Raw genomic sequence first — 10,987 nt, forward strand, 5'->3', positions numbered from 1 at the left:
AGATATATAGCATTTTGGAATGAAACCCTCCATTAAGCCGCTACATTACACACACCCCGGCGTTCCGACTGTGATGCATGCGTTTCGGTGGAAAATGCACTTTCAAGGGCACAGTGTGCAGTGTGTCACAGTAGTTAAGAGCAATATGCAACTTAGTAGCGCAGCGCCAACCCCCAAGTAAACACAGCCCTGTGTGTGGGAGTCTTCGGTGTCAGAGGAAACAAAGCGGGGGCCTAAACCTGAGCAGGCTTAATCCTTTCCTTGTAGAAAATAGCCACGGTGTCACTAAACCCGGACCGCAAAGACGACACCTCCTCGGGGTGAAGACCCAGAGTCCATCCCCTGGAGTACCACCACCAACCAACCCACCAACCAAGCAAGCAACCACGGGAGGCAGACGGAGGGCCAGCCAGCCACATGCATCTTTAAACCCTGGCAAGGACAAACAAGGAGGGGAGGGGAGGGGAGGGGGTTGATGAGCTGGATGGCATGGAGGGAGGCAGATGAGAGAGAGAGGATGGATAAGGCTAGTTGGAAATGAGGGAAGCTGCCACCTCTTCCTCTCCACACACTGTGTCACCCCTGGCTGCTACATGCCTCTCCCTCCTCGTGTCTGGCGCTGGCGTTATACTCCTCCTCTCCTGCCTTTTTTCTGTCCGAAAGCGTACTACATCTTCAGCTGTGTGCTCTCCCTTTCCCCTCGCCATTCACACCATTCTCCCTCACTCCTCTCCTTTGCCCTCCCTTTTTTTTTCTCTCTCTCCCTCCATTTAAGCGCATGCATTACTTTCAGCCCTGGCTATGTGGAGTGGACAGAGAGAGCAGAACAATGGCCGCCTTTCAGTCTCACGACCCAGCATTGGGGGGGCATTGGCTGCTAGTATTTTTTTTTCTCTACTGTCAATTCAAAACAGGCTAATGCAGCTAGCTTATTATTGGCACGTCTCGCCGCAAAACGCTAGACTGAACAAAGTGAAAGCGGCATTGTTTAATTGTTTGTTTGTTTGTACTTATGTGAGTGGAAAATTGTGGCAGGGGTGGGAGTTTTTACAAAGAGGTGTTCATATTAAAAACACGGCCCGGGGATCAATTAGTCCTCTCACCCGAACTCACCTTTTCATGGCCGCGCCAACGCAAACATAGAAAAAAGGCCAAATGAAAACAGGAGAAGGCGCGTAAGCCATCCAAGAATACTAACCACATACAGGTGAGGAGGTGATAACACCATCTCTGGCTAAAAGCAGCACTCTATGACGTCTAAAATTTCTATTTGGGGATATAAACGTCTGGAAATAAACCAAGGCGATTGTCTCAGCAGACCACACAATTGTACAGCCCCTCTGTGTGTTTCTCAGGCTGCGAAGACGAATTACCTCATGAGTCATTTACAACTGGCTGCAACCCGTCAATTAGGTCTTTATTCACAAGCTGGAGATGTGTTCTCTTCTGGGATCTATTCTCCACACTGCTGCCCAGCTAGAAAAACATCCATCCACTCCCCCGCAGCCCCCCAAGTTAAATAAGGAAAACGGCAGTCTAAGGTCCGAAGCCAGTCTACCATGAAAGGAATTATCTGTGGAAAATGTGTCTGGCAAAAACCGAACAGTCTCAATCGTTCCCGTCACATTTTCCAGTTGAACGTTGACCGGTGACAGAAAGAGAAAAAAGACGGGGTTTTTTTTTGTAACCCATCAGTCGTTTTGGCCTTTTACATGCTGGTGTAGTTCCTGTAAATACAATATGAGTTTGACAGTAAATGGGTTTAATGAGGTCAAATCAACCAAAGCAGAGAGAGCTGGTTTAAATCAAGCAATTGTGTGTGTCGCTTTCATTCACAACTGTACACTTGAAATGCTTTAGGCTGAGAGCAGAGGACACAAGAGGCTATCAGACCTCTCTCAGTAGCGCCCCTTTCTGGTCAGGGGTGATAGATCAACCGAGCGTTACTACAGTAACAGCTGCTTGTAAGCCTCCATCTTACAGAGGAGCTGAAGAAGGATATGGTAGCGCCATTTTCAGCCACGAACAAGGACTTAAAATACATAGCGAGATGCCTTGACTGTAGTTTTGACCCTTTTTGGACCTACAGCAATCCTGTATTCATGTTTCCTCCTTTCTGGGGTCTTATAAGGAAACATAAGCCTTTTCTGAGAACAGCACAATAGATTTTTCTCTTTCTCTGTCTCCTATGTTCAAACTAACAATAATTCTGCTCAGGTGTTCACAGTAAAAATACAACTTTGGACTGCCAGATCTTTTCCCACAGCTCCTCTGGGGTGGCACAAAGTAACTCTAGGAAAAATAAAGAAACAGTTCAGGAGAAGAAAAAAAACTTTCCACAACTTTGAAATTTGGAGTGAAACTGAGACAGTGGGAGCGGGGATAGAGAAAAATCTGCCCCTTAACAAACAAACACATGCATGTAGTAGAAAAGCAACCAACTAGCAACTAAGGCAAACATTATTTTTATCGTTCTCGCATCAAGCTTTGCACATGCGGCTGTTGCATAAGCTGGTTAATACTTTATTGTTTCCAAGTAGAGCCATACAGAGCATTCCCCTGAAAGCCACGGGTTGAATGGGGGCGAAAAGACAGATCGCTCAGCTGATAGCAGTGTTTCAGCACTCCGTCTGACCTTGGAGCGATTACTCTGAAAACAAAAACCTGGACATTAAAATCTGATTCCCCGAGCATGCAACTGAACCGAAGCTGCCATTCAATATTGTACATGGCTGTCGGTATAGTAAGAGATCCCATCTGCTCCTAACGTGTAAACTGACGGCAATATTTTTATAGACCTTAAAGGACAACACAATTTCATACTGTTTTACTTTGTCTGTATTTGACGGACCCTGCCACCTTTCCTAAAACTGCATAGTGCCCCTTTAAGGCTCCAATTCAACACTGTTAACCTTGGTCAGGCTAAGTAATATTTATCTAATCATGAGCAAACTTAGGATTTCTCATTTAGCGTTCCGGTAAATAAGTCTCCAAAATGAAGGTCAAACACAATATCAGTTGCTCAAAAGTTGGCACAAGGCATATTAAAAAAAAAATGTTTTATTTTCTTACAAAAATTAACATCAGGGCTGCACAATTAATCAAAATAGTATTTGCAAGATGGCCAAGTGCAATATCCAAATTGCAGAGGCTGTGTAAAATGTGCGACAAACAGCATTGTAATGTGGTACTGTAGTGCTCCAGATGCCCCAGCCTACAAATCTGGTTCTCCAGATGTAAGAAGCCACATTATTTTAGTGCACGGACCCCAATAAAGGTGGCACCATCATGATTTGAATAGTTTCTTCCACTGTAAATGAAAATTGTGACGCCAAAACGATCTTCCCACTAATTGTAAATCATATCACAATGGCAATATCTGTCAAAATAATTGGGATATGATTGTTTTACCATATCCTGCAGCCCAACAAAATAACGACGTGCCACTTGTGCGGGAAAAAAATCTAATTTTAAAAAATCAATTAAGTGTAAATATCAACGTCTCAATATAAATCCAATTTACAATATATATACAAATATATAAAAATAATGTTTGGAAAGTCTTTTTCTATCCAGTTGTAGGCCGCCTTTACTTCAGTGGGATTAGCATATCCAAGACTACAGCCTGACCACCAGGCACCCCCGGTGACAGGGCTGCTTCTGTCCGCCGCATAGCAAGTCCACAAGGGTCACGGCCAAGAGTCCTCCCCCTCTTCCACCGCGCACTGAAGAACAGCTGCTCTGCCAAGCACATTGACTAAGCATTGACTACTGCCTGCTGGGCTCATTTTCTAGTTAATAGGAAAAAAAAAATCTAATTTAAATGGAAAGTGCATTTACAGGTCTGGTGAGAAAACAAGGAGGGCCATTTAAAACCTAGCAGAATTATTACAATCGCACTACAGCATCATTACAGTTTTGCCGGTTGCCCGTCAGGTCTTGTGTTTATTTTGCTATCCTCTTGCCCCGCTCTCTCTTTGTGTCTCCCACACTCGCTGTCCCTGCAGCTCGGTCGGTGCTCGCGCCTGCCAATGCCACAGGCATAAAAGAATGACAGAGCGAGGGGTCATTAACGAGAACTAATCAGCCCTCAGACTGAGAGACGGAGGGAGAGGAGGAGAGCTAGAGCAGTGGAGAGAGTAAAACACAGCTCCGAGCGAGTCAGTCGAAAAATGATAAGGGGGACAGGAGGGCGAACACGGGGTCAAAAAGCACCTACTTTAGCAGCCAAAGGTATATAAACTTGATTTTTATAATTACATGTTGTTGTAAATATAAGTTAATATTGTTGTAAGAGGCAGATGGGAGTATGGACTACCTTCCTTTGTTAGTGTACAGTCAGCATTTGCACTCACATGCATACAAGCACAGATTGACGAGACGGTTGTTCATGTCCCACTGGTCTGTGACAGGTAATGAGAAGTCCAAGGGAGAAATATGTAATTATTCTGACATCTAGAAGTCTGAAGGAGAGGAAACAAGCCCTATATGACCCCACGGCTCATTTGGTACATTGCATGCACATGCACACACCCCGCATGCGCTCTCAAACACAAAAACATGCACAAAGACGAAGCCAGACACGACTTGCAACAAAGGAAAGTTGTCTTTGACACCGGCAACACAACCGCCGTACGCGAGCTTTCAGTTACAGTGCAGGAATAAAAAAATGTAAAAACTACAACACAGAGCAGCACGTTAGAAAAACGCTTTCCAGGCTGTTTGCTCAGCTACAAATTATGCAGCAAAATACAAATCACCTTGAGCAATTTGCATGACCACAACCGCATCAAACTGTTTATGTTAATAACACCCTCCACTTCAAGGAGAGTTCTAGTTACTAGTTTGTCATTCACAGGCCAACTTTCTGCTTCGTTATTCCTCGCCGGGTGTGTGTGTGACCTCTCCCTGAGCTCCTCTCTGAGTGTGCCTGACCTCTGCGCGTCTTTCTCCACCATCAACCGTGGAGGGACTCCCGAAATATCTAATTGTATTCATTCATTTTCTGCGCCCGGCAAGGAGAGACCGAGAGAGAGAGAGAGAGGGGGTGAGGGAGGGAGGGAGGGAGGGAGAGAGAGAGAAAGCAGAGCGCCGAGAGGCAGCACAGGAGAAAGGCGAGGAGGGATATGGGGAAGAAGAAAGGGCAGAGGGGGGAGAAAGAAAGGAAGGAAAGGGCCGTCTCTTCGGCATTCCAGCTGAGACATCATTAGAGCCGCTGTCTGTCCCCTCATTAGAATAAATACTCACAAGCAAAGACGGTCAGCGAGATAGCAGAGGGTCAAATCGGCCGAGAGAAACGTCCCTCTATTTTAAGTTATTTCAAACCGAAGGAACTCTCCGAGGATGGGAAAAAACCTCAAGATTTACTACAAGTACCCTCAAAATAACTTTCTGGTGGGCAAAATGCTAAACATGTATGAGAAAAGTGGGAAAATCTGAACCAGAAATGGAGAACCTAATGAGAAAGCGTGCCTGTGTTGAAGAGAGACGGGGGGAGAGGTAAACAAAACAGCAGATTTTTCTGAAAAATACAACACTTAGCAAGTTTCTGGCCTCATGCTGGAGTTGTGATACACAACGGTGGACTGAAGCCAACAACACAGCATGGAAATCCCCTCAGCCCCTGACCCAGACACCAACAACACAAACAGCCCCAGCAGAAACGACCGTGCCACCGCCAACACAAATTAGGACACACTAAAGCAAATATAAAATTCCACACTAAGCCACCTCATAATTCTGACCGCTGGAGGAGCCAAATAGAAGAAATTCTAACATTTTTGCAGACAAAAGGTTGTGTTTTAAGCACAGAAAGTCCTTATCTGAGATTGCCCATTCATTACTGCTGCTTGTCCAAGCTGTGAACGTGTCTACACCAGCGTGTTTTGTCTACCAGTGAATCAAGCAACCCGTAAGAGGTGACTCCTTCGAGCCCCTTGGCTTATTTTTGTCTGCGTCTAGTTCACACTTTCTCCAATCATTGTGCAATAAATGTCACATGAAATGAGGCAATCTTCTGGTCACTTTTTGAGTAAATATTTTCAGGTTTAAACCTCAAATTAATCGCAGTTGGACAACCACCCCCCCATTAAAAGAAAAAAAAAGAGGAAACACGTGTCAAAGTTTGTAAGTAAAACAGTTTTTCGTTGGTATTTCCATGTGGAGGTTTTCATTTCTTTCTGTGTATTTCAGGTGATTAAGTGAGTAAGCAGAGCGTAACGTATTGCACACGCTGATCCAACTTGGGCACAATGAATTAAGAGCCAAACAGATTTTGTGACAAAACCAAACTCCAACTACAGCTTTAGTGTGATGGATTATGTAGCTGAGGGTAATTTTGGAGACTGTGGAAGGCGCAGTTTCATACGGTGCAAAAATGAATGGCAACAAATGGCTGTTTTTTTTCTGGAGGTAGTTAAACGAGCCCTGAACGGCTGCGTTCAGACAACAAGGAGTCAAACTAGACCCAAAAAACATTGGAGTAATCCTTTAAGTTGCCTCCTATCATTACTCATGACAAATGACGTTATTAGTATTAATTAATTTCCATTATTAAGTAACATGTGAGCTCAGATGTGCCTGGTTGTGGTCATGGGGCGTTCACACAGTAAATTCTAGGAGCAGCCGTGCTTTCGGTGTGACTGTGAAGCCTCAGAACAAAAGGCAGACGCGGGCAAGTTGCGTTACAGTGCCACACCAGCTTTCTACAGTAATGCATGAAGAAAGGGACTCGATATTTATTAACTGAGTCATCAATAAGACAAGTTTGCTATCTCTCCCTCTCTCCGTCTCCGCTCTGCTGTTATGTTACCTTTCTGGCTTCCTGCCTCAGCCCTGCAGGGGTGAGAGTCAAACAAACTCTATTTAGAGTAAGTAGAACGGAGTGACTGGTGTTAGCAGCATTAGAGTCTCGCTGAAAAAACCTGTTTCCTTTCCTCGGGCAAGTCAGGGCTTCAGAAAACGGATGAGGCTCAGGAAACTATCTATTTCTCCGATTTTACTTTGGGACGCACAGAGAGTAAAAAGGCACAACATGCACGCAGCCAAGCGGAACACAAAGTCCTGGTTTTCTCTCCCTCTCTGTTTCACCGTGAGCGTGTCAGATCACAGATTAACAGTAGTTTTGCTTAAATGTCCCCTTTTTTTTTTTCCTCCAACTTTTCTTTCTTCACTCAAACTGAGAAAACTTGTCAGCACATCTGGAAGATATCAAGTTAACCGAGCGGCGAGACAAGTCAAAACTTTTTTTTTTTTTTGCTGAAAGAGAAAATGTACTGTCTAATGAAAGTACGTCTATCAACAGCAGGAATCAAGATTTCGACTCAAAATTGTGTTTGCCTCCGTTGAAGAAAGCGGTCCATAAATAAACAGCCGGGGTAGAGACCTGAACCACAACAGTCATGGTCTACGGTATATCAGGCCGAGAATCTACGCACCCCGCTAGACTGGCCCCGGCTTCAGGAGAGGGCTTACAGTCAGCCCTGCGTTTGTACCCCTGACCACTAATTGCTTCAAGCAATAAATCATGTTTTCCTCAAACTTCAAACTGAATATAAATAGTTGTGCAACAAATTCACTGTATGCTATTAATGGCTTTGTGCGCACTCGGAGGGTAAGCTGAGGATTTTATTCAACAAATACTAAGTGCCGCTGGCAGTTGAGTGAAAGATCTCTGTAAACTCCTGCAGCAGTGTTTGGACTTAATAAGCCCGGGACAAGGCAGTACAGTCTAACTCCATGAGGGACTTTTAGTGGGAAATGCTGTCTCGACAAACACCGAACGCTGAGGTGGACTCTCGGAGCAGAGAGGAGGATTGTTCAACATCTGAGAAACTTTTATTTTAACTTTGCTGTCCTGCTCCAGCGTGGCCCAACTGAGTCAGCAGCACATAAAAACCCCTCGCTTCACTGCTGAGTCTCACGTTGGACACACACTTGTTTCCTCATTAATGTAAATGTAAAGTGAAACGCTTTTTAGTCCTAAAACATTTGACAATATTTAGATTAACTGTTTTTTTAATTTTTTTTCAAGGAGAAGAAGAAGAAGTGAGGTCAGGACGTGATTTGTGCCTCTGGATAATAAAAAAGACAAAAAAAAACAATAAGTAAAGTTTCATTTGGGGACATTTTGTCAATTTTAGAAAGAGGAGGCTGCTGCTGAGTTCAAGTTTTCAAAAGTTTCGAATGGGACAGTCCAAGCTGCACAGCCATCTCTACACATGGAATAAAAGCCATTTTACAGTTTTATATAATCACGCTACTTACGATTTTATTCTCTTGGATTTATTTAAACATTCTCTACGGTTTAATTTTAGCAAGTAAATCTATTATCCCTTCGCTTCACATCTGAAACCTTCTAAACCAAGTTTCATTTGAATTTTTTTTTTTAGACTTTTACAATAAAGTGCTTAATTCAAATGTCAGTGATCCAACATTGTAATGCTGCACCAAAAAAAAAAAAAAACCCTTATTGAACATCATTTTTGCTCAACTTCTCCAGGAAGCATTTGCTCACATAAAAGGTGATTCAAGAACTATTTTGGAGATTAATAGTAAGTGAGCTCCGAGGAGCCGCGAGCTCTTAAAAAATCACCATAATATTCTGGTGCTTCAGCCCACTGTGTGTCTTTTGTTGCTCAAAACTGCGTTTGTCATTTCTCTGTCATTTGTCTGCCGTGGTGCCTTTATAATATTCATGAAGCTTGACTTAGTGCACTTTCAGATGTGCTGAGGCCGTTGTGTGCCCATACATTTCATCGTGGCAACTGTGCTGAATTTCATAAAGGAGCTGTTTAATGTTGACTGATTCTTTGAGCTCTCGCTGCCTACGTTTAGTATCGCTGGTTAGTTATGAAGCCACACAGAAAAAAAAAAAAGCTATTGCTGTGACAGAACCACGTACAGTAGGAGTCCTTCTCACAGTTTGGCCTGTACGTGTGCCTCCGACCTAAGTTTTCCAATGACCTTACACAGTCTGAAGTAAGTAAATGGATATGGAAATGGATCTGACGGACTTTGTTCTTATTTTCTCGTGATTAGCTTGGTTGAGACCAGTTACATTCTGGTGTTAATGGGTCCAGTGGGGTCCAGCCTGAGTGCGCCCCGACAGAGGAACAACACAAGATAATGCTCCAGGTTTTACACGTTGTCCAGCTGAATAATTCACAGTGAATTACCTGATCTATACAATATTGACAGCGGGTAAAGAGCTACAACACCAGACGATGGACGTTGCGTCCAGGCCTTATCATTACGCACGGTTTTTATCTCTACTTTCCCGGGAGGACGCGCTGTTAATGAGCAGCCACGTACTGGAAAAATAAGACACAGAAGCCTTTTACACTCCTGTCCCTATCCTCAGCTATAGCCTGTACCTACAGCTACTGGCATAATGCCCTCACTGCGGAGAATAAACACCGATGTGGTCCAGCAAGCCTGCGAACCCCGCGGTTTCATGCGGACGCGAGGAGACGGAACATCGCCGACCCTCCGCGGTAAACCTGCCCGGTGTGGAGGCCACTTACTTGGCGTTGGTCCGGTTCCAGAAGACGGCGTAGCGGTCGGCCACCACTTTGGAACTGGGCTCCTGGCTAAATACACACATCAACAGCACCAGGCAGAGGAAGATGACCATTTCCATTTGCAGCATCACTACAGCGAAACTTCGGCACGTATTCCTCTTCAAGCGGTCGGGTCAGTCAGACGAGTTGCACGGGCGCTTCAACCGGGACAGGTGACGACGGGTCTCGTTCACATGTGGCCGTGTGTGTCTGGCGCAGTTTGTGAATGCTGGACAAACACAAATGCGCACAACATGGAGAATGGCGAGGACGTGACCATTCGAGGGGACACTTGAGATGACACTTGTTCAGGTTGACGGGGATTTGAAGTTACGAAGAAGGAGAGAAAAAAAACCCAACCGACGCGTCGCGGTGCTTTCTTTCTCTCTGATGCAGGGCGACGGTCCGGATGAATCACAGGCTTTATGTCATGCAGGATGTCAGCTCGGACAAATCCGTGGCGGGGCTGACTAAATGTTTCTCCCACTAATGCACAAACAGTGAGATCGACACGCGCGCAGGCACACACTCAAATGCGCAGCGACAACAGGCAGTGTTCTTCTGTTGGTGTGATAATGTTCCCCTTATGCCGGGAGCTACTGGATGCAGCCGGTGTCGGGGCAGATGACAACTGCTCAACACTTCTTCTTACTCCAAACCCAAAGCGCAGGGGGGATCAGTCGGTCCGAGATGTGATGGAGAAAAGAGAGAGAGAGAGGCTCAGTGTGTCCAATGACGCCGTGTGGCGCACGTCAGATGTCCATGTTCTCCGGGCAACTTTTTAAAGCCATACAGTCAATCAGTCACCGGCTGGCAGATGGATGGTAATGTCAGACTCGGTGTTTCGTCTCCGGGGTAATGTTATCCTTCCTCTGCGATTTGCCGGGGGTGTCACGGCCGAGGCGGGGAGGAGTCCTTCTCGGTGTGGGGGAGAGGACGGACAGCGGTGTGTTTTCTCATGCGCTTCTCTCCGCGGAGACGCTTCTTGTTTATGTCCGCATCCCAAAGTGTCCTCCTCATATATAAGCCATCGTGCGACGCGCAGGAATGAAAAAAATCTCGCGCTCTCCCATGTGCATGGCGTGTTTAGTTAGTCTCCCCCTTTTTTTTTCCTCTTGTGTTTGGGTTCAGAAAAGCCGGGACGCGCAGGAAGGTGAGGGCAAAGGCAGGCAGCTCCAGACGCCGAATGAGAGAGTGGGTTTGGTTACGGCGGAGCGGGGGATAGTCCCATTGGTTTGAAATGATTTGAATGGGCGTCGCTCGAACAAAGCCAAGCCCCTCCCCCCGCCTAAAAGCGAGCTAATTCAATTAGGAAGAGGTAAAGCTGGAAGGGGACGGGGGGAAGAGGTGCGCAGGACAGGGACCGCTTTTAGATACTCTGTCAGATCCGAGAGATAAAGTGCGCACGACGCGGTTTAATTACATGC

The 10,987-nt window shown here is 45.5% G+C and overlaps 1 protein-coding gene across 2 annotated transcripts in view; it reads right to left on the bottom strand.

Moving 5' to 3' along the window:
• Positions 1–10,728, bottom strand: part of efna5b (ephrin-A5b) — a 96,442-nt gene extending 85,714 nt beyond the window's left edge. For both annotated transcript variants that reach the window (XM_084359687.1, XM_084359686.1), the window contains exon 1: positions 9,525–10,728. In XM_084359687.1, coding sequence (XP_084215813.1) covers positions 9,525–9,649 — 125 coding nt within the window. In that variant the 5' untranslated portion in view covers positions 9,650–10,728. The remainder of the gene's footprint in view (positions 1–9,524) is intronic.
• Positions 10,729–10,987: the final 259 nt, after the last annotated feature.

The sequence above is a fragment of the Pagrus pagrus genome, assembly GCF_965226575.1.
Source record: "Pagrus pagrus genome assembly, chromosome: 8".
NCBI classification, from domain to species: domain Eukaryota; kingdom Metazoa; phylum Chordata; class Actinopteri; order Spariformes; family Sparidae; genus Pagrus; species Pagrus pagrus.